The 22,533-nt window shown below is 37.6% G+C and overlaps 1 protein-coding gene across 1 annotated transcript in view; it reads right to left on the minus strand.

Annotated features, from left to right (window-relative positions):
• Positions 1–22,533, minus strand: part of LOC117930125 (5'-3' exoribonuclease 4) — an 81,543-nt gene that overhangs the window by 24,611 nt on the left and 34,399 nt on the right. The window contains exon 12 of the mRNA XM_034850597.1: positions 3,882–3,977. Within this exon, the coding sequence (XP_034706488.1) occupies positions 3,882–3,977 (96 nt within the window). The remainder of the gene's footprint in view (positions 1–3,881; positions 3,978–22,533) is intronic.

A 22,533-nucleotide genomic window follows, 5' to 3' on the forward strand; every position in this document is an offset into this window, starting at 1 on the left:
TTTTTAGAACAAAAGTCTGTTTGGAAACTTAAAACGTTTTTAACCTATTTTTAATGTTTTTAAATATATTCTTAAAATAATTTTTATATCTAATGTTTTATTTTTAATCATTTTCCATGTTTGTATAATTATTTTTAAAACAATCCTCAAAAAACAAGTGAAAACAACTAAAAAATGTTCTCTTAAAACACTTTATTTTATGTTTTTAAAAACAGAAAACAGAAAGCAGATTTTTAATTATCAAATGTTTTTTCTTGTTTTTTGGTTCTACAAAACAAAAAACCGTTTTCAAAAACAGGTGCCAAAAAGAGTCTTAAAAACCTAAAAGCCAACTTGATTCATCAAAGGTACCCTCCATATTGAAGGGATCTTATAGCCTTATGGCAACTACTGTGTACTTTGGTGTTCCCTTTTTGGTGTTTTATTTATACTATATAAAAAAAAAAAAAAAATAGTGTAGGGATCTTATGGACTGTAATATGATGTTTCATTAATTTGGATACTTGATTCATCAAAACCCAAAATAAAAATTAAAAATTAAAAAAATAAATAAATTCTTCTTAAAATACATAAAATTAGACAATCATTAAAGAAGGAAAAAGGGTATATTGATTGGAGAATTAGGAAACTTTTTCATATAATGAAGTGAGGATTATACTATGAACAATAACCTTAAATAAGATGCCAATAATCTTGGTGGTAAACAAAAGAGATTCATCCTCAAATGGATAAAGAAGTTTATGTCGAAAGGGCACCACATTCCCGCATTAACAAATTTCACAAGCACAAGAGGATTGCAATGTCTTGACTTGATTTAGATTGGAATACTAGGTTGCATTAGAAGAAAAACACTGCAACTCAATGACTACCTGTCCAATAGGTAAGAAGTTCATCCAATTACAATCAGAAGCAATGTCATTAAAAACTAACTTAGAGACTAGAAGGCAGGAACCCATTCATATATGCTGATAAACCCAAAAAAAAAAAGAAAAAAAATCATTAATAAATTAAAAATAAAAAATAAAAAGTTGAAGAACTAACAAAGGAAACAAATTTTCTAGTAAAAACGAAACATTGTTTCACCAAGACAAGATTATAATAAATATGAAAGGCCATTGGATTCTGTAGCTGACGTGAGCAGATTTCAGTTCACTGACTCATAGGATGAAGAGATCACCAAGTTCAGTCTCGAGTGCTTGATAAACAAGACAATATCTCTCATGGGAGATCTTGAGTTTCTATGGGAGACTTCAGGGCAAATGCTGGATTGGTCTCCAATCTCAATGGAGTGCACTAGGTGGTTGGAGTGCCCTTCACTATGGAGGAAATTCATGCAGCTGCTTTTCACCTGGATTTAGGAAAAGGCTTCTGACCCCAATGGTTCCTCCTTAGTTTAGTGCTAAGATTCTTGGAGACTATTAAGGAGGATCTATTAAAAGGTTTTTTCAAAATTTTACAACAGTAGGGTTATTAATAAGAGTACTAATGCCGTATCTGTTCCTTTGGTGCCTAAGAGGAGTGAAACTACAAGAACTTCAAATTTTAGATCCATTGATTTAGTGACTAGTCTCTATAAGATTATAGTCAAGGTCTTGTATTACTGAGACCATTACTTCTTGCAAACAGATTCTATACATGACTCAATGGAGAATGAAGCAGCAAACGAAAATGAATGATTAGAACAGGAGGGGGTTAATGTTCAACATTGATTTTGAGAAGGATTGTTATGGATATAGCATCGTCATTTGTTCCTTGTTATTTATCATCTTTCTTCTTCTTATTCTTGTTTTTCCTAAGTAAATAATGTATATGTTATCTCTAAGAAATCCTCATCATGAACTCCATAATTCATTTGAATGTTATCTATCACCTTTTATTCATGTTAATTGTAGAGTTGGTGTCATAATACTTAGAGTATTGATTTTTTTTAGCGTTGATTCCATTAATAAACATATTATCGAGAGTTTTTGGTGGACTATTGTTTTTTTTTATGCTTATTAATTAATTGCAAAAGATTATATTTGGATATTTTGTCAAATATCATAAAATAGAAAAAATGCTACTGAAATTTTGGCCAATTTATTATTTGCATGCATGAATAAGAAAATTGGAAATCAACTGTAAATAAATATGTTTACATTGCAAAGCTTTGCTTTTAAAAGTGATGAAAGTATTTAAAAATAGATGCATGTTGTTTTTCAAATGGAGGAGATTAATTTTTAATGTTTTAATTAAGTATATATTTGTAAAAATTTAATTTTATAAATCTATAATTATTTGTTGCAGGGATGAAGATGGGAAGCGGTGTAGCAAAGTCTGGGGGGGAAAATGGTAGAGAGTTTAGGTTGGAGCGTCGTTCAAACAGGGCAGGCAGATTCATTCTTTTTGTGGTGAATTCAGTGGAGGCCAAGATATTTTCTCTGTATTTTCCTGAGGGAAGGAGTCTAGCTATGGGGTGGTCTGTGCTGGCCGAGAAGCTTCGCCACCTTGGTGTTGGTTCTCTTTCTATGGCAAGTTCATCTCCCCTCTCGGTCACCCCTAGGATTGTGGATGACGAGGGTAGCTCGAAGGAGGGGACAAAAGGTTCGTAGGCTGAGGCTGTCAAGAAGGCTCATGGTAGGTTGGGTGATGCAATCTGGATTCAGGTGGGGAATGAAGAGGTTCAAAAAAGAAAGGATAAGTTGAAGCATTGTTTGATTGGATGGTGGGGTAAGTGATCTTCCCCTGGCCCAGGTATAAGCACTTTATACAGCTGGGTGACCTTTAATTGGCCTTTGACAGGGGAAGTGAAGATCTCTCAGTTAGGGAGAGCTTTCTTGTAGTTCAATTTTAAGGTTTTTCTAATGCGAAGAGAGTACTCTAATGGGTGTTTGAAGGTTTAAGGATAAGGTGTTAAAATTGGAAAGGTGGAACCCTGAGGTAGGCTACTACCGAAAAGAAGTCCACACAAAGGAAGTGTGGTTAGAGTGGTGGGACTCCCTCTTCTCCTCTTGTGCAGGGAGATTTTGTTTTTTTTTTTTGATAACTGAGGAACCTTCCATGGCCAAGCCTTTAGGACTCTCCATGGGGACCCAAACCTCAGGGGGCTAACCCCCATCCATCTTGGTCTTCCTTTGGGTGCTTCATTCAAATCTTCTATGATGTGAGATGTAGTAGAGAAGATATTCCTCAAAAGGCTAGGCTCATGGACAAGTTAGTATTTGTCTAAAGGAAATATGATGAGGAAGAGGGAAGATGGTGCACTAGAGTTGTCAGAGAAAGGTATGGCGTGGGAGTGTGGAAGGTAATCAAAAGTGGGTGGAAGACCTTCAGGAGTAGGATCAGGTTTAAGGTGATAAAGAAGAGAACATTATTAAGAAAGCAATTGGTCACCATACAATAATTCCTCCTGAAAACTGATCTTCAATCCATCACCAAAAATGGTTCAAGCATGACAAATGAAGTCATGATAACCCAGCAGTGTGAACTCCTAATCAGAGCATCAATATCCCAACATTATATGCAGCCCGTTCTTAGTAAACATCTACTAAGTCATTCTCCACTAGACATTCAACTTAGTCTACTAGCATATGTTAATTATAAAAACAAAAAATGCTAAACACAACTAATTCCAAATCCACAACTGTCCATCATTGACAGGTTCCAAATTATTTCTTGAAAAAATTCCTTAAATAACTCCATTAAAATTATAGCCTATTCCCACAATTCTTAAAAGGGGTAACTATCATGAAATTTCCAATAAAACAGCACACCATGATTATAGCAACTGCAGATCTTAAACACAAACATCTCAAATTCACCAAAAAAAAAAAAAAATTGATAACTTAAATTCAAAATAAATCAATAACTTAAATTCACTACAGGGAAAAGATAGAACTTACTATTTCTTTCCTAACTTTATCAATCTCCTCTGGATTGGATAAATTAAATTTTTCAGTATAATATCTTTCTTTGTATCCAGGCTCCCCCAATTTCACCTGAAAAGAATATTCATGACTAATTTAATATTATTCAATTAGGAGAAAACCACTACTCCGAGTATCTATCATGTGCAGGCAGGTATGTAGATAAATCAAGGATTTGGAGACCCAGAACAAAGTGAAAAAGCAACTACTTTTCAAACGTAAACTAAACGGAAATACAAATACAAGCCTTCAGCACCTGTTTTGAATTATAATTTTTCTTTTATCAGAAACAAACTAATTTATTGATATGAATTTTTAAGTACAAATGAAGGATGAGAAATCCTTCGAAAATATACAAAATCTGATCAAAAAAGGAGAAAGACAACTTTTCTGATAAACTTACAAGAATAAGAGAATACCTTTAGTCTAGGAATTAAAAAAAAGGGTCAGGTGTCGGGTCTGGATTTGAGAGAGACTTGCAAAATTTGGAGTGCTCCATCAATCATTCCTCTGCTACAAGCAAAGGGGCAAGAAGTGGGAGAGGGAATTGGGAGTTATCCAAGTTTTGTTGATGAAGCACTGCATTCTTTCTTGGAATGTTAGGGAATAAATGAGGGGGATAAGCAGAAAGTTATTAAATCTCTTATCAGATCTCAAAGGGTAGACCATGTGCGCCTTCAAGAAACTAAGGTCCAGCACATGGCTGTTCAGGTGGTGAAGAGTGTGTGAGTAGGTAGATTCTTAAGTTGGGGTGTCATGGATACTAAATGTCAAGCAGGGGGGATCCTGGTTATTTACAACAACGAAGTGTTGGGAGTTAGTCGATATGGAGCTAGGGGCTTACTCTATCTGTTGGAGGTTCAAAACAGTGAAGAAAGCTTGATCTAGATATTTTCAGGAATGCATGGGCTGGTTCAAAGTGGGGAAAGAGAGGATTTTTGGACAGAAATGTATGATATTAGAGGGCCTTGGAATGACCCATGGTATATTGGTGGTGATTTCAACATAGTAGCAAATGAGGAACTGCCTAAGAAGTTCAGCAGCAATGTGACATTTCTCAGTCTTAATTGAGGAGCTTCACTTGAGGGACCTCCCCCTGGCAGGTGATACTTTTACTAGGAGAGGTAAGTCAAATAACCAGTCTTCTTCTAGGCTGGATCGCTTCTTGGTTTCTGAACAATAGGAAAATCACTTCAGTGTCCTGACCCAATGTGTTTTGCCAAGACTGGTCTCAAATCACACTCCCATTTTATTGGATAAAGTGATGAGGAGGGGTAAAACACCATTTAGGTTTGAAAGTATGTAACTAAAAGAAGAAGGGTTCAAGGAACTTATTAGAAGCTAGTGAACGAGCTACGCTATTAGGGGTTCGTATAGCCACATCTTGGCAATCAAGCTCAAAGCTCCAAAGCATGATACTAAAATTTGGAATAAAGATGTTTTTAGGAACATTGCCACCAACAAAGATGCTGCCTTGAATCAAACCGGTTTTTGGGATGCAAAGGAAAGAGAAACAATTTGGCAATGGGGAAGTATTGCAAGTGGGCAGAAATTGAAAAAAATTTGCATAGACAAAAGTCTTGTGAATTATTGCTTAAAGAGGGAGATAAGAACATAAAGTTTTTCCATAAGACATTCAATGAAGGAATTATTTGAATAAAGTTAGGGTAAATAGTGTTACTTTGTCAGAGGAAGCAAACATAAAGGAGGGGATGGCTAATGTTTTTTAATGCCTTCTTTTTGAATCAGGGGACTAGAGACCAAGTATTAGTGAAATGATTTTTGAAATTTTGGATCAAGAACATTCAGGGCATTTGGAGGCTCCTTTTCTAAAAGGAGGAAGTATTTTTAGCCTCTTTAGTTTGAGTAGGCCCCTAGGCCAGATGGCTTCTCTATAGCCTTCTGGTAATTCAATTGGGACTTTGTGAAAAGTGGACAAATGGACTTTTTTAGGAAGTTCTATGAGCTGGGCACTTTTCAAATAAGTCTAAATGCAACCTTCAAGTGTTAGTTCCAAAAAGGGGGTGCTAAAGACTTACAAAGATTTCAAAAGAAAAATCACTTGCAAAGTGGGAAATAGGCATAGAGTATGTTTTAGATGAACCGGTGGTGTGGGACTAAGCCCTTAGGTGAGGCTTTCCTTACACTATTCTCAATAGCCCCCACTAAAAATGCATGGATAGTCAAGATGTGGGATCAAATTGGAGAGGGTGGTGGGTGTTGAAACCCTAGATTAACAAGATAGATTTGCGACTAGGAAATAGATGAGGTGGAAGACTTTTTCATGAAAGCTCAACTGCAGTCGATTAGTAGTGGTATAAAGAATAAGAAGATTTGGTAGCACACAAGAAGTGGCAATTTCTCAATTAAGTTTCTTTATTCCTCCTTTTCAACTGTAAATTTTGAAGCATTCCCTATAAGCTTGGTTTCGAATTCGTGGGTCCCCATGAGGGTGAGTTTCTTCACATAGGAAGCTACTTGGGGGAGGATTTCAACATTAGCCACCTTAAAAGAAGGGAATGGACAATTCTAAATAGATGTTATTTGTGCAAACGTAACAGAAAAAAAAAAAAATTGATCATATCCTCCTTCACAGTTTGAAAACAAACATGTTGTGGCATCTTATTTATGCTCTATTTAAGATAAATGGGTGATGCACTCTGCTACAAGAGAGGCCTTTTTAAGTTGGAATGGATCATGTGTTAGGAAGAAAAAGAAGAAAGCTTGGAGAGCTACCCCTTGTGTTTATTTTGGACAATTTGGAAAGAAATAAATAGGAGAGCTTTTGAAAACATTGAAAAAGGGGATCAAGTAATCAAGCAAACTTTCATATATATATATATAGATATTTTAAGAGGGGGTTAGAATGTACATAGGTGATACCTATTTGTCCCTATTAGACTTCTATAATTAGTTAAGCTTTAAGAGATGCAAAGAAGTTTTTTGTTTTTCTTTAGCATTGTTTGCCTATTGGCTCATTTGTATACATTGTGTATACCTTTGTGCACCTTTTTATAGGCGCTAAGAGGAGGTTTTTTTAAGGCTTCTTAATTGGGAAAAGAGAGGGTGCATGGGTGGAGATCTTCCCTTTTTTTTATTTGCTAACACCACCCTTGTTTTTTGTGATGCTAGTAAAGAGAACCTAGAGTACCTGGGATGGGCTTTTATGTGATTTGAGGTTTTATCAAGGCTAAGGATCAACATGGAGAAAAGTGAGATGATCCCTAGTGGGGATGTTCCAAACTTGGAGGATCTTGCAAGGGTTCTAAGGTGCAAGGTGGGTGCTCTTCCCACCCGCTAAGGTAGTCCAGTTGGTCAGGGCAAACACTGGGAAGTGTGGTCCCAGTAAATGGCACGTGGTGTTGGGTTCGAATCCTACCACTGATGATACCCTGACTTTACCTAGTGCTCATTGTTATGGGGTGGTCAAGACCTTGTGATTTGGGTCCCCATGGAGAGTCCTAAGGGTTTGGCTATGGAAGGTTCCTCGATTATCCAAAAATAAAAAAATAAAAATAAAAAGGTGGGTGTTCTCCCAACCACTTACTTAGGCCTTCCCTTGGGAACAAGTCATCCAGGATTTGGGAAGGGGTGGAAAAAAGATTCCATAAAAGACTTGTTTCGTGGAAGAGACAATACCTCTCGAAAGGTGAAAGACTTACTATAATAAAAAGCACCCTATCAAACTTGCCAATTTATTTCATGTTCCTTTTTGTCATCTCTAGGAGGGTAGCTATTAGATTGGAAAAGATTCAAAAGGACTTTCTTTGGGGAGGGGGGGCCTTGGACCAAAAGTTGAATCTAGTTAACTGGGTTACAATGTGCTTGGGAAAACAAAAAGGGCCTGAGCATTAGAAATTTATCCATCCTTAATAAGGCTCTTTTAGGGATATGATCTTAGAGATTCGCGAGTGAAAGGAACCCCCTTTGGAAACAGATAATTGTAGGCAAGTATGGGCAAATAGGAGGGGGGTGGTGCACTAAAGAGGTGAGAGAGGGATATGGAGATACGGGAACAGGGTGAAATTTTGGAAGGAGAAATGGTGCGGGGACACACCTTTGAGGGAGTCTTTCCCGAAACTCTTTTCTATAGCCTCTTCAAAAAATGCCTAGGTGGTAAATGTTTAGGACAATGGTAGTTGGAATCCTAAATTTGGGAGGCAATTGCATGATTGGGAATTAGAAGAGGTTGAAGTCTTTTTTGGGAGGTTGTATGAGTACTCCATTACTGTGGGTACTGAGGGTATTATGGTGTGGCTGGTTACAAAGAATGGTAGTTTCTCAATTAAGTTTTTTTGCTCTTCTTTGGTAGTTAGGAGAACAGAGACATTTCTAACTCATAGTTGCTATCAAGAATCAGCTTTTTTGCACATGAAGCAACATGGGGCAAGATTTTGACGTTAAATCAGCTCAAAAGGAGGGGTTGGAGAGTTCCCAATAAATGCTACTTGTGTAAAACAAAAGAAGAAACAATTGATCATATTCCCCTTCATTGTTTGAAAGCGCAATCTTTGTAGCATTTGATTTTTGCTCTCTTTGGGGTTTAGTGGGTGATGCATTCCACAATTAGTTGTGTTCTCTTAAGCTAATGCAGGATTTTTGTTGGCAAAAAGATAAAGAAAGCTTGGAAGGCTGTTTTTTTGTGCCTATTTTGGACCATTTGGAGGGAGAGAAATAGAAGTGTCTTTTATAATTGTGAAACCATGGATAAATTGATCATAAATTCTTTTTTGTAACTTCTTTAGGATTGCGTTAGATTGTATAGTGGGGTCAACTCCATGTCATTGGTTGACTTTGTGGATTGGCTAGGCTCTATGTAAAGTGTGGTTATAGTTTTTTGTGTCTTCACATTGTTTTTTGGTAGTTAGGTCTCTTTGTATACACCGTGTATACCCTTTTTTTCCTTTAATACGTTTTTATTTTCCCTATCAAAAAAAAAATCACTTGATAGTTCAATGAAAGAAAGTCATTTGAATTTTCATTAGTGAAAGAGTTATCATCAAAGAAGACATAATGATGTTAATCAAAAGTTTCCCTCCAGCAGGATTATCAAAAACTGCAGCTATTCTAGTTCAACACCTTATACGAAAATCGTTAAATCTATCACATAGGTGATTAATACTCAAAAAGAGCATATTTTAGATAGTAATTCTCATGAGTTTCACATATTTTGAGTAGCAATTATGATTAAAATACTCAATTAACAAGTTGTTGCCCTAGCAAAAGTTATTAACAAGTTTTATGAAGTTTTGGAGTCATTTCAAGGTATGATTTTGATAAATTAGTGATGAAAGAGATGAATCGAATTGAAGAGTGCAAATAATGTGAATGATGAGAAAGAAGCATTGTAATTGGATCGAGATTTGGAGATAGTTAAAGGGGAGTCAAAAGAAGAAAATGGAAGAAATGATCAAAAGGAGGTCAAAAACAAAATATTACAAATTCGCATGATCATGCGAAAATTTCGCATAACTGTGAGAAATGGACCGGGGGAGGAAAATTGGTTGCAGTATAAGGAGGATGCCTAAGTTGATTTTGCAAGAATATGCGAAAATTTCGCATAGTCATGCAAAATGGTCCAGAAAGTTGTTGTTGTTGCTGCTGTTGCTGCTGCTACTCCACTGATTTCGCACGACCATGCAAAAATGACAGTCATCGTGTGAAATGGCTGAAGCTCATACGAAATCATGATTTTGATGCTAAACTCCAGATTTGTGAATCTAAAAGGTTCTAGAAGACCAATGAGAGGTTGCCAAGTGTCCACTTGACCTTGGCCTATAAATAGAAACTTGAATTTCTCATGTAGTAGTTTTTTTGGTACTTTGGATTTGAAATTTTTTCTAGAAACTTTTTTTGTAAATAGAATTCTCTATTTACTTTCATTTTCCCTCATTTTCTCACTAGCCAAACACGCCTTGTGAGATCAAATCTCCAAGTATGAGTGGCTAAATCTCGTTTTTTTTTTAGGAAAGAGTAGAGGCAAGATCCATGGTGAATTAGAGAAATAAACCTTAATTGCAAAGGTAAATTGATCCAATTGATTGATTAATTGAATTTTGGGAATTTTTCTCTTCAAATTATCTTAAATGGCTATTATATTGCAAACTAAGAAGATTCATTAAATTCTTAAAACTAAATTTAATGAGATCGAATAGTTGCATTGTGTGAAACATTAGAAGATGATTTAAGATGAATTGAATATATTGTTTAAATTAATCTCTTGGATTAAATAATCCAACTTGAAGATAAATTAGATCTAGGCCTAAAGCTAAATAAAAAATCGGCTTAAATGAGAATTTAGATTTTCAATCTAACTTGATGAAAAATAGATCTCAACATCTATTCACTATGGAAACTGTTTTCTAGAAAATCCTAATTCCAAAAATGTCTTTTCCAATTAATTTTCTCTTATTTTACATTCTATTGTTCTTCTCAATTAGAAATCATTGTTATATTGAATTTTCACCATGAATTGTCAAATCAACTTCACTTTATCACAATCATTTCTTTTCCCCCATTCAAGCCTTAATTACTGGAAATAATCCATCCCCGTGGACGACACCTAAGACCACTATACTACAGTAACTTTTGCTAAAAACCTTTTTTGATCGGGTAAGAGTTACTTTAGCATGGTTGAATTAGGTTATAAATTTTATTTTAATGCGATAAACGACAAAAAATAAATCAATAAAAAATGGCGTCGTTGTTGGTTTGTTTTGGTTTTTCTTGGCTTGTTTTGTAGGCTCTCCATTGCATGCTACATTGAGAATAAAATTTGAGGGAGAGCTTTCAAAGGATTATATTGCTAATCATCTTTGGTTTGTAATCCAATTTTTGAGGAAATGGAAAATCAAGGGGAAGACCAACAAAGTCAACATGGACTAAACAATGACAATTCTCGCATGTCTAGGTCAATGAGAGAATATATGCATCCTCAATGGATAGGTGTGGGATCTTGTATAGTTCTTCCTAACGAGCCTATTGAGATAAAAACTCACTTGGTACCATTTCTACCTCAATTCCATGGAATGAGAAATGAAAATCCATACACTCACATCAAAGATTTTGAAGAGGTTTGTCATACATTTCATGAGGGAAATACATCCATTGAGCTTATAAGATTAAAGCTTTTTCCATTCACATTGAAGGATAAGGCAAAGTTGTAGTTCAACTCATTGAGGCCCCAAAGTATAAGGTCATGGTTGGAACTACAAACAACCTTCTTGTAGAAATTTTTTCCTACACACAAAACAAGTGGCTCGAAAAGGCAAATTACCAACTTTGCAGCATTGGAGAATGAAAAATTTTATGCTTGTTGGGAAAAATATATGGAAGTAGTCAATGCTTGTCCTCATCATGGTTGTGACACTTGGATGTTGGTAAGCTACATTTATGAAGGCATGTCACCAACTATGAAGCAATTGCTAGAAACCATGAGTGGAGGTGACTTTATGAGCAAAAATCCAAATGAAGCCTTTGAATTTTTGAATTATGTGACTGAAATATCAAGGTCATGGCATGAGCTGTGGAAAGGATTCACACGAGTCCAAGTCTCAAAACAATTCAAATGGAGGAATGCATATGGTGAATGAAGATGTTGATCTACAAGCTAAAATGATAGCTTTGACAAGGCTAGAGGAACTTGAAGCCAAGGGATTTCATGAAGCAAATGCAATATATGATAATCCAATTTACATGGAGCAATGTTCTAGCTGTCAATTTGTGGAACATCAAATGAGTGATTATCCTACAATACCAGCTATGAGAGAAATGAATGTTGAGAATCATCCGAACATGTCATGGAATTGTGGACAAGAGCAATTTTCTTCAAACCAACACTTCATGCAAGACTCTCCACAACAAGTTTCTTTGGTTGAGCAAGTTATTGTAAACTTGAGTAAAATTTTGGGTTGGTGATCAAAAGAATATCAATACTCAAGTAAACCAAAGGATAGACCATTTGGAGACATCTTTGAATCAGAAATCTAAAAGCTTGCAAATCAATCTCATACAAAAAAAATGATAATATGCAGCTTGCTATTTCCAAACTCACAAGCATGAAATTGGAGAGACAAGTGAAAGTTCTACGAAGGAGGATGAATTCAAAGCAACCATTACCTTAAAAGGTGGTAAGCAAGTTGATCAACCTATGCCAAAACCAAAAGAGAAGAAAGAGAAGAATGAAGATGATGGGAAGAGTGAAAGAACAAAAGTTGAAAGTTTTGAAAAGGAGGAGAAGTGCGAAGCTAAAATGAACAAGGATATGCTCTTAGCTCCACCTTTTCCCATGGCTCTTCAATCTAGGAAGGAGGTAAACAATGCTCCTAAAATTTTTGAAGTTTTGAAGCAAGTAAAAGTCAATATACCACTCCTTGACATGATTAGACAAGTTTCACCCTATGCCAAGTTTCTTACGGATTTGTGTACCATAAAGAGAGGGATGCATTTGAAAAAGAAAGCTTTCTTGACCAAACAAGTTAGTGCAATCATTCAATGCAACACCCCAATCAAGTCTAAGGATCTGGGATGTCCAACAATCTCGTTGAATATTGCAACACTTTTGTGAAAAGATCACTTTTAGACTTGAGGGCAAGTGTGAATCTTCTTCCCTACTCGGTATATAAGCAATTGGGGCTTGGAGAACTAAAGTCTACCTCCATCACACTTTCATTGACGGATAGATCGCATAAGTTTTCAAGAGGAATTATTGAAGATGTGCTGATCCAAGAAAAAAAGGCACAAAACTAGAGTGTGAGTAGAGTGATGAGAATGGTTGAGAGGAAGTCGGTGAAGGTCTTGATTGAGAGGAAGACCTTCTTGATTAGGTTGGAAGGCGAGCAAGGAGGTGAATGGTGTTCGATGACAGAGATAAGTAGAGGCTCTGTTTTTGCATTAAGTTTTGAAAAGGAGGCAGTGGGGTGGTTGGTTGAATGCTTGATGAAAGCCTTAGCATTGAAGAATCATATGGGTTTCAACAAAAAATTCAGGGGAAAATGCAGGGCTCATCTGTTGGAAGTGGGCTTCAACAACCATGGAAGGTTCATAAGGATCACAGAGTTCGTTAACAACAGAAAACCTCCCGTTCTGATCATTCCTGAGGGTGACAAGGGCAGAGGTTGGGAGAGTATCAAAAAAGCGTTAGCTACAATGTTGGTGGTCCCATATCCGAGTGCAGCAGAAAAAGGAAGGAATATAAGAGGGGAAAGCTGGCCTCACAACAAAGTGGGTTCGATGTACAGATCCTATGCCAAGACAGTTAGTGACGAAGGGCCAAGAGGAGGAGGTCTAGTTCCAGTGGGGAGGTGGGCGCGAGCTGTGTTATGTGAAAGCAAGTTTGGCAGGGAGAATTGGGCTGAGGTTGGAAGATTGGTGGCGAGAAGCTTAGGGAAGAATGGCGTGGTAACGATCGTACCCATTTCAGCTGGAAAGGGTGTATTTTTCGTTGAAACAACCGAGGAAGCCATATTTCTCCATGATTTGAGGAAGTTAAGGGCTGGGGAAAGGAACTTCATTCAGTTGCGAAGATGGTCGCCGAAGGAAAATGCGGAATTAGACGGGAAATTTAGAGAAGGATGGATTGAATTAAGGGGGTTGCCATTTCACCTATGGTCGGAGGTTCATCTGAAGAAGATTGTGGAGCAATGGGGGTCTGTAAATGAAATCGATTGGCGTACGCTGAAGTTATTTGATCTCAGCAGGGCGAGGTTAAAGATTGTAATGAAGGATAGGGCAATACTTCCAGCTATGTTGGAGGTGACTGATGGAGATTGGGTGTTTACAGTCGTCGTCGTTGTGGTCGGAGACGAAAAAAGACGGAGAGGTAGCAGAAACAATGAGTCGACTCGGGTGGCTGTCGCTTCTCACACGGGGACAGGTGGAGGAAGACGAGGGGAGTGCGGCAGATCAACGGTGGAGGGAAGGTACCGTGTCGGGGAAGATAACAAACATTGGAAGGAAGGAGAAAGGGGTAAGGGCTGCCAACTCCCGTCGCAGTCTCGTCTGAAGTCACTAGATGGGATGGACGGGATTGGTGAAGAAGGAAGAGATTGGGCTGTCGGGCCCGTGAGAGGAAGGCCCAGTCGCTGGCAAATCCAAGTGAAGTTACAATGGGCTGCAAGCTTAAAGGCCCGTTGGGCTTGGGCCTAAGCCCAGAAGAGGCTACCCCAGTTGAGACAGTGGCGCCGTTACGTAAGGAAGAAGAAGACTCTTCTTCTACAATCGAAAAGGGAAAATCAGCTCCTGGACTCCTTGAGTTTCAATCGAGCAGGCCAGCGGAGAAGAAGGTGTGTTACGGTTCAAGGAAGCTATGGTCAACTTTCTTTCCCCCAAGCTCAGAGCATCGACAAGGTATCCGATGCAGCAGCGAGCCCATTTTGCGGGGAAAAATCAAGGTGGACAGCAACGAAGACCTAAAGACAGATGATTTAGGCGCCGAATCTCAGGCAAACAGAAGATCAATTGCAAGCCCTCTCTTTTCTCCGTGTTTCCAAGGTTTCGCAAGAAGATATTAGGGGAAAGGGATGCGTCGCCGAGAAAGGAAGCTGATCTGAACATTCTTTCATCCGACAAAGATATGGAAGGTTTTTTGGGCCGAGGGGGGTCTGATTCTCGTGGCTCAACAGTCATGGTTAAGCCATCTTCACCAGAAACCAGAGGTAAAGGGCTTAGCTTGAGGGGGAACAGTGATTCGATGGTTGCGGAAATTCTGGAGGTAACGCCTTCACTTTTTAATTCCACCCATCCATATATACCCCCTTCTAGTGGCTCCATTAAATCCCTCTTGAATCCTTCCGTCCACATTTTGAGTCCCCCTACCCCCTTGCATCCCGATTCAGCTCCTCAACCTCTGGTACTTATGGAAAACCGAGTAAACTCTGAATTTTTTTCCAAAAAAACCAACGATGATGGCCAAACTTCTGTTGATATCCCTAATTTAGAAATGGAAATGGAGGTGATCCAGCCTGCTTGTCCTTACCAGATGCCTGAGGGTGTCAATTCTCTCTCAGCAAATTTAAGATCACCTGTTAGGGAGTCCAGTAAGGATACAGGTAACTTGGGAGGTATTACGGGCTCTCCTTCGGGCGAGTTCCAAATAGAAGGACTGTCCCCTAGGAAAATGGCAAAAGTACGTGAGGTTTTAAAGACTCTGGATATCAAAGTATATTCCAGGAGGAAGAGCAGATGCTCCACAGGATTGTGAGACTAATTGGTTTCGGTTCGGAGATTAGGGTCAGAGAGTTTCACATGAAGATTATTAGTTGGAATACCAGGGGTTTGGGTTCAAAGAAAAAGAGAAGGGTGGTTAAGGATTTTTTGAGATCAGAAAAGCCGGATGTAGTGATGATTCAGGAAACAAAAAAGGAGGAGTGTGATAGAAGATTCGTGGGTAGTGTTTGGACAGTCAGAAATAAGGATTGGGCAGCCCTTCCGGCATGTGGGGCTTCGGGTGGGATTTTGATCATATGGGACGCCAAAAAATTGTGCAGAGAGGAGGTAGTGTTAGGTTCTTTTTCGGTCTCAATCAAGTTCGCATTGGACGGTTGCGAATCTGTATGGCTATCTGTAGTTTATGGTCCAAACATCTTAGCTCTCAGGAAGGATTTTTGGATGGAGCTTTCAGACATTGGTGGGCTTGCTTATCCGCGTTGGTGTGTGGGCGGGGACTTTAATGTCATAAGGAGAAGTTCAGAAAAATTGGGCGGTTCTAGATTAACCCCAAGCATGAAGGATTTTGATGATTTCATAAGAGAATGTGAATTGATAGATTTACCTTTAAGGAGTGCATCATTTACATGGTCAAACATGCAAGAAAATCCAGTTTGCAAGAGATTAGATCGTTTCCTGTACTCAAATGAGTGGGAACAAGTATTTCCTCAAAGTATTCAAGGAGTACTGCCAAGATGGACATCGGATCATTGGCCGATTGTCTTGGAAACTAATCCGTTCAAGTGGGGTCCAACGCCGTTCAGGTTTGAGAATATGTGGTTGCAACATCCTAGTTTTAAGGAGAGTTTTGGAAGATGGTGGAGGGAGTTTCAAGGAAATGGGTGGGAAGGGCACAAGTTCATGAGGAAATTACAGTTTATTAAAGCCAAATTGAAAGAGTGGAATAAGGTTTCTTTTGGAGAGCAAAGTAAAAGGAAAAAAGATATCTTATCTGATTTAGTTAACTTTGATTCGTTGGAGCAAGAAGGGGGCCTATCACATGAACTTTTAGCCCAAAGAGTTGTAAGAAAAGGGGAACTAGAGGAGTTGATTTTGAGGGAAGAAATACATTGGAGACAAAAAGCTAGGGTGAAATGGGTAAAAGAAGGGGATTGCAACTCAAAATTTTTTCATAAGGTGGCCAATGGCAGGAGAAATAGGAAATATATTAAGGAATTGGAGAATGAAAATGGCCTAATGATGAATGATTCAGAGAGCATAAAAGAGGAGATTTTAAGGTATTTTGAAAAGCTCTATGCGAGTCCTCCTGGAGAGCCTTGGAGAGTGGAAGGCTTAGATTGGTCCCCCATATCTGGAGAGAGTGCACTTAGGTTGGAATCCCCCTTTACTGAAGAAGAGATTTTTAAGGCTATTTTTCAAATGGACAAGGATAAGGCTCTGGGGCCGGATGGATTTACCATTGCAGTGTTTCAAGATTGTTGGGAAGTGATAAAAGAGGATCTAGTGAAAGTGTTTGCAGAATTTCATAGGAGCGGAATTATTAATCAAAGTACCAATGCTTCCTTTATAGTTCTGTTACCTAAAAAAAGCATGTCAAGGAGAATCTCAGACTTTAGACCTATTAGCTTGATCACTAGTCTATACAAGATAATAGCCAAGGTGTTAGCAGGGCGCATAAGAGGGGTACTTCACGAGACCATCCATTCTACTCAAGGAGCCTTTGTTCAAGGGAGACAAATTTTGGATGCAGTTCTCATAGCCAATGAGATAGTGGATGAGAAAAGAAGATCAGGGGAGGAAGGAGTAGTATTCAAAATTGACTTTGAAAAGGCCTATGATCATGTAAGTTGGGATTTTTTGGATCATGTGTTGGAGATGAAAGGTTTTGGTCTTAGATGGAGGAAATGGATGAGAGGTTGCTTGTCCTCGGTTTCTTTTGCAGTCTTGGTGAATGGTAATGCGAAAGGGTGGGTAAAGGCATCTAGAGGTTTAAGACAAGGAGACCCTTTATCACCGTTCTTGTTCACCATAGTGGCAGATGTTTTGAGTAGGATGTTATTGAAAGCTGAGGAGAGAAACGTCTTGGAGGGTTTCAGGGTGGGTAGGAACAGAACAAGGGTTTCCCACTTACAATTTGTAGATGATACCATTTTCTTTTCCAGCTCTCGAGAGGAGGATATGATGACCCTTAAGGATGTCCTGCTTGTGTTTGGGCATGTTTCCGGTTTGAAAGTTAATCTTGACAAAAGCAATATCTATGGTATTAATCTTGAGCAGAATCACCTTTCTAGGTTGGCCGAGTTGCTTAACTGCAAGGCTTCCGGGTGGCCTATACTTTACCTGGGTCTTCCTCTGGGAGGGAATCCTAAGGCGTGTGGCTTTTGGGATCCTGTGATTGAGAGGATATCAAGGAGATTAGATGGGTGGCAGAAGGCATATTTATCTTTTGGAGGCAGAATAACCCTCATTCAATCTTGTCTCACCCATATGCCATGTTACTTTCTTTCCTTGTTTAAGATTCCCGCCTCTGTGGCAGCAAAAATTGAGAGAATGCAAAGAGATTTTTATGGTCAGGCGTAGGGGAAGGCAAAAGAGACCATTTGGTTAATTGGGACGTAGTGTGTAAGCCGAAATCGAGAGGGGGATTGTGTTTTGGAAAGATATCTATAAGGAATATCGCTCTTTTAGGGAAGTGGTTGTGGAGATATCCTAGGGAGGATTCAGCTCTGTGGCATCAGGTTATTTTAAGCATTTATGGATCACACTCCAATGGCTGGGATGTTAACAACACAATTAGATGGTCTCATCGTTGTCCTTGGAAGGCCATTGCACTAGTCTACCAAGAGTTTTCCAAGTTTACTCGGTTTGTGGTAGGTAATGGGGATAGAATTCGGTTTTGGGATGACTTGTGGTGGGGGGAACAACCTTTGGGAGTCCAATATCCAAGATTACTTAGCGTAGTCACGGATAAAAATGCTCTTATTTCATCAATTCTTGGATATACTCGCCCATTCTCTTAGAACTTCAATCTTCGCCGAAATCTTTCTGATTCTGAGATAGATGATTTAGAGGGCCTTATGCAGTCTTTTGATCGTCTTCGCATATCACCTTCCGTTCCAGATAAGAGATCCTGGTCCTTATCTCCTTCAGGTCTCTTCACAGTCAAATCTTTCTTTCTAGCCTTATCCCAATATTCTGAGTCGCCTCCAGTTTTCTCTTCCAAGATTGTCTGGAATGCTCAAGTCCCTTTTAAAGTCAAGTCCTTTGTCTGGTTGGTGGCTCACAAGAAGGTTAATACTAATGACTTGCTACAATTGAGAAGACCCTGCAAAGCACTTAGCCCTGACATATGTAAGTTGTGTATGAAGAATGGAGAAACAGTAGATCACCTTTTCCTTCATTGCTCTTTGACGATGGGGTTGTGGCACAGATTATTCCAATCAGCAAAGATGGATTGGGTTTCCCCAAGGAGCATCTCTGACATGTTATCTAGTAATTTTAATGGTTTTGGATCTTCCAAGAGAGGGATTGTCTTATGGCAAAACGCGAGCATTGCGTTAATGTGGGTGGTGTGGCGGGAAAGAAATGCAAGGATTTTTGAGGACAAAGCAAGGAATGCCGAGTATCTTTGGGATTCTATTTGTTTTCTTACTTCTTTTGGGGCTTTTTGTTCTAAGGTTTTTAAGGGGATTCCTCTTAACATATTACAACTTGATTGGTTAGCGGCGTGTAACTAGAGTGTCTTTTCCCTTTTTGTACTTTCTTATATTTGATTACTTGTAGTCTTGTTTTTCTTTGTTGGGAGGATTCCTCATCCTTCTATTTGTACCTTCTTTTTATCAATATATTCCATTGTCGTTTCCTATCAAAAAGATGTGTTGATCCAAATCGATAACTTCTATTGTTTGGTTGATTTTGTGGTGCTTGATACAGAACAAGGAACTAGTGGACTTAAACATGTTCCTATTATACTTGGTCAACCTTTCCTTGCCACAGCAAATGCATTGATTAATTGTCGAAGTGGGGTGATGCAACTTACCTTTGGTAACATGACAATTAAGCTAAACATTTTCCATTCATGTAAGAAACATGGTACCAAAGAGGAAGAGGAATTTATGAAGGCTTATTTGATTGAATTGTCTATGGAATAGCTAGTGAAAGAAAAGGTTGAAGAAAATTTTGCAAAACTTGGTGAAGCAATTTCCAATGAACAGGTTGAAGTTTGGAGGATCAATGAAGAAATTCAACCTATGAAGTTAATAAAGGGGTGCTTCGGCTTGAAGAAGGCAAAAACAATGAAACATGGTATGCACAATAATCTAAAGGCTATTAAAAAGAAACTCAAGAAATGGTATGACCAGCTTATTCAAAGGAACAAGCTCAAGGAAGGTTATTTCAAGGCATATCCTTTTGCGGGAAAGCTTAAATACCGAGGAGTTGGTCCATTCATTGTTTGCAAGCCATATTCAAATTGAGAAAATATAAGGGTCGATGGGCTTAGTCATATCAATGGCTAGCTAGCCCAATGGTTTCTTGTTTCTCTACTTTCTTTTGAATCTTGATTTTTTTTTTTCCTATTGAATAAAAATCCATCTTAACTCCTTGATTTGTGTTTTGAAGGACTTATAAAGAAGATGGAGTCTATGAAGCAATGCAAGAGGACATTCTAATGGCCTATCACCATTTTGCACAACCATGCGAAAACAGGGGAAGCCATGCCAAAACAGGGGAGTGTTCATATCGTTGAAAATTCAAAAGTTTTAAGCCTCTATCTCATTTTGCATGATTGTGCGAAACTGATGTGAATGATTGAAACAATTTCAAGCCTCTGAACCAATTTGCATGAATAAGCGAATTTTTGCATGGCTATGTGAAAATTATGTTGAAGGCTACAATAAGAAAGAGCTTTCTGGACCAATTCACAAGTACATGCAAATTTTCACATGACTATGCCAAATTCTTTTAAACGAAGAGAGTAGTTGCAGTACACTTCACCTTCTTGTCTAGTTTGCACACTTGTGTGAAACTTTAAAATTCCATGCGAACCATTAACTCATCATTGAAATCATGTTTCCTTTGGAGATTGTCATCATCTATACCTTGATTTTACTCCACACATTGTGTTTCTAACATAGTTTTTCCTTTATATTTTTTTTCCATATTTTCTTCTCTTGTATCATTTTATATCCTACAATGCTCATGTTTAATCTTATTTTTGTTGCAGCTCTTGAAGATGAAATTCATGAGAGATTGAGGTATTTTCCCTTCCTTTCTTTGTATATTTTCATTACACATTGAGGACAGTGTACAAGTTAGGTTGGAAGGAGGATTAGAAAGGAAGCGAAGGAAATATGTTGTTAGTTTTTCTATAATTTTTTTTTTTTCATAAATTACATTTGTGACTTATTTGGTGAAATTTTTTTTTAGAAGACTAGCATTTGTGATTGATGAATAAGCATACCTAACTTGAAAGAAGTTGATTTAGAATACTAGCTTATTTGTTTGATCTTAGAAGACTTGTTATGTAAATTAAAGTTGATTTGACTTTAAAGTTTTCATTTTCCCAAGGATCATTTCTATTCAAGTTTTGACACATTGTACACTCTATACCCCGGATATAAGATGAAAAACTAGTCTAACCTTGAAACTTGGACTTAATTGTCATGGTAACATGGATTACTTTTGAATTGAGTTGAGACACCTTGAAAAGAGGCCAATGTGCCCAAATTGAAAAAAAAATACATATATATATAAAATATGAAGAAAACAAAAGGTTGATGAATAAAAAGGTTGAATTATGCTTATCTTGAAACCCAAGCAAGGTCCGAGGGGTATATGGCCCAAAGGTCTTTGAAGCCCGATGCCCTAAGCCATTTTGGTTGGAAGCCATCGACCTCAATGCTCGCTACATGAGTGGATGGGTGGAGTATGAGCTCAATTGTAGGTGCTAAGGTATTGGATCCTAATTTGAGGAGTCTGGGGTGAAGTCCGAGGAGTTAGTGGCTGGTGAAATAGTCATATAAACTTGGTGCCCTATGCCTTATGGTTGGGAGTCATCGATGAATTCCCGCTACATAGACCATATGCTTGGAGATACCTTTAGCATTGCACTTCTACAATTAGTCCTTTGAAAAAAATAGTAATAATAAATAAAGATAGGTGCATTCTTGACCTATGAAAGAGTGGGTTTTTGTTGCTTGAGATGAATTAAGCTAGGTTGGGGAGAGGATTAGTTTTGAGCATTATATTCAAGGGCTAGCTGAATTACACTCAAGACTTGTTTGGAAAGATTGTTTGAGGAATGAATATGGATATGTTTTGATACCTTAATTTGCATGATATTTTTTCTATTAGAGATAGTAAATAAGTTGGGATTTTGTTGATACCTATGGATGGTAGGGTGTGCTTGCTTATCAACCATTTACACTATGGAAATTTCAAAGATATTTTCCAAATAATTTGCTTATGTGACTTGTGATTTCTTTTTTAGTATTCTTTTTTCTTTCTTTTTGTCATACAATTGCTAAGGGACGAGCAATGTTTTGGTTAGGGGGAATTAATTGAATTTTGGGGATTTTTATCTTCAAATTATCTTGAATGACTATTACATTGCAAACTAGGTAGATTCATTAAATTATTAAAGTTAGATTTAATGAGATCAAATAGTTGCATTGTGTGAAACATTGGAAGATGATTTAAGATGAATTGAATATATAGTTTAAATTAATCTCTTGGATCAAATAATCTAATTTGAAGAGAAATTAGATCTAGAACTAAAGCTAAATCAAAAACCGATTTAGATGAGAATTTAGATTTTCAATCTAACTTGATGAAAAATAGATCTCAACATCTATTCACTATGAAAATTGTTTTCTAGAAAATCCTAATTCCGATAATTTCTTTTCCTATTAATTTTCTCTTATTTTACATTTTATTGTTCTTCTCAATTAAAAATCATTGCTATTTTGAATTTTCACCAAGAATTGCCAAATCAATTTCACTTTATCACAATCATTTATTTTCCCCCATTCAAGCCTTAATTACCGAAAACAATCCATCCCAGTGGATGACACCTAAGACCATTATACTACCATAACTTTTGCTAAAAACTCTTTTTGATTGGGCAAGAGTTACTTTGGCATAGTTGAATTAGGTTATAAATTTTGTTTTGAGGCGATAAACGATGAAAAATCAATCGATCAATAGGTGATAGGGCACTAGTTCTACAAAATCAAATACTTTACAAAATAACATATTTGTTGTACCCATGTTTCCTTCCTAAGAAGCTTTTATAAGAAAAAGGGAAAAATCCTAGATGCAACTCATAGCCAATAACCATGTTGAGCAAGAAAGAAGTCTAATGAAGGTGTCATGGTTAAGCTTAATTTGAAAAGCCACTACTATTCCACTAGATGTTTGATAAGCAGAAAAAGCAATTTAAGCAAGTCCAGATTCCATGTTA

This window comes from Vitis riparia, chromosome 14, assembly GCF_004353265.1.
Source record: "Vitis riparia cultivar Riparia Gloire de Montpellier isolate 1030 chromosome 14, EGFV_Vit.rip_1.0, whole genome shotgun sequence".
In the NCBI taxonomy this organism is placed as follows: Eukaryota; Viridiplantae; Streptophyta; class Magnoliopsida; order Vitales; family Vitaceae; genus Vitis; species Vitis riparia.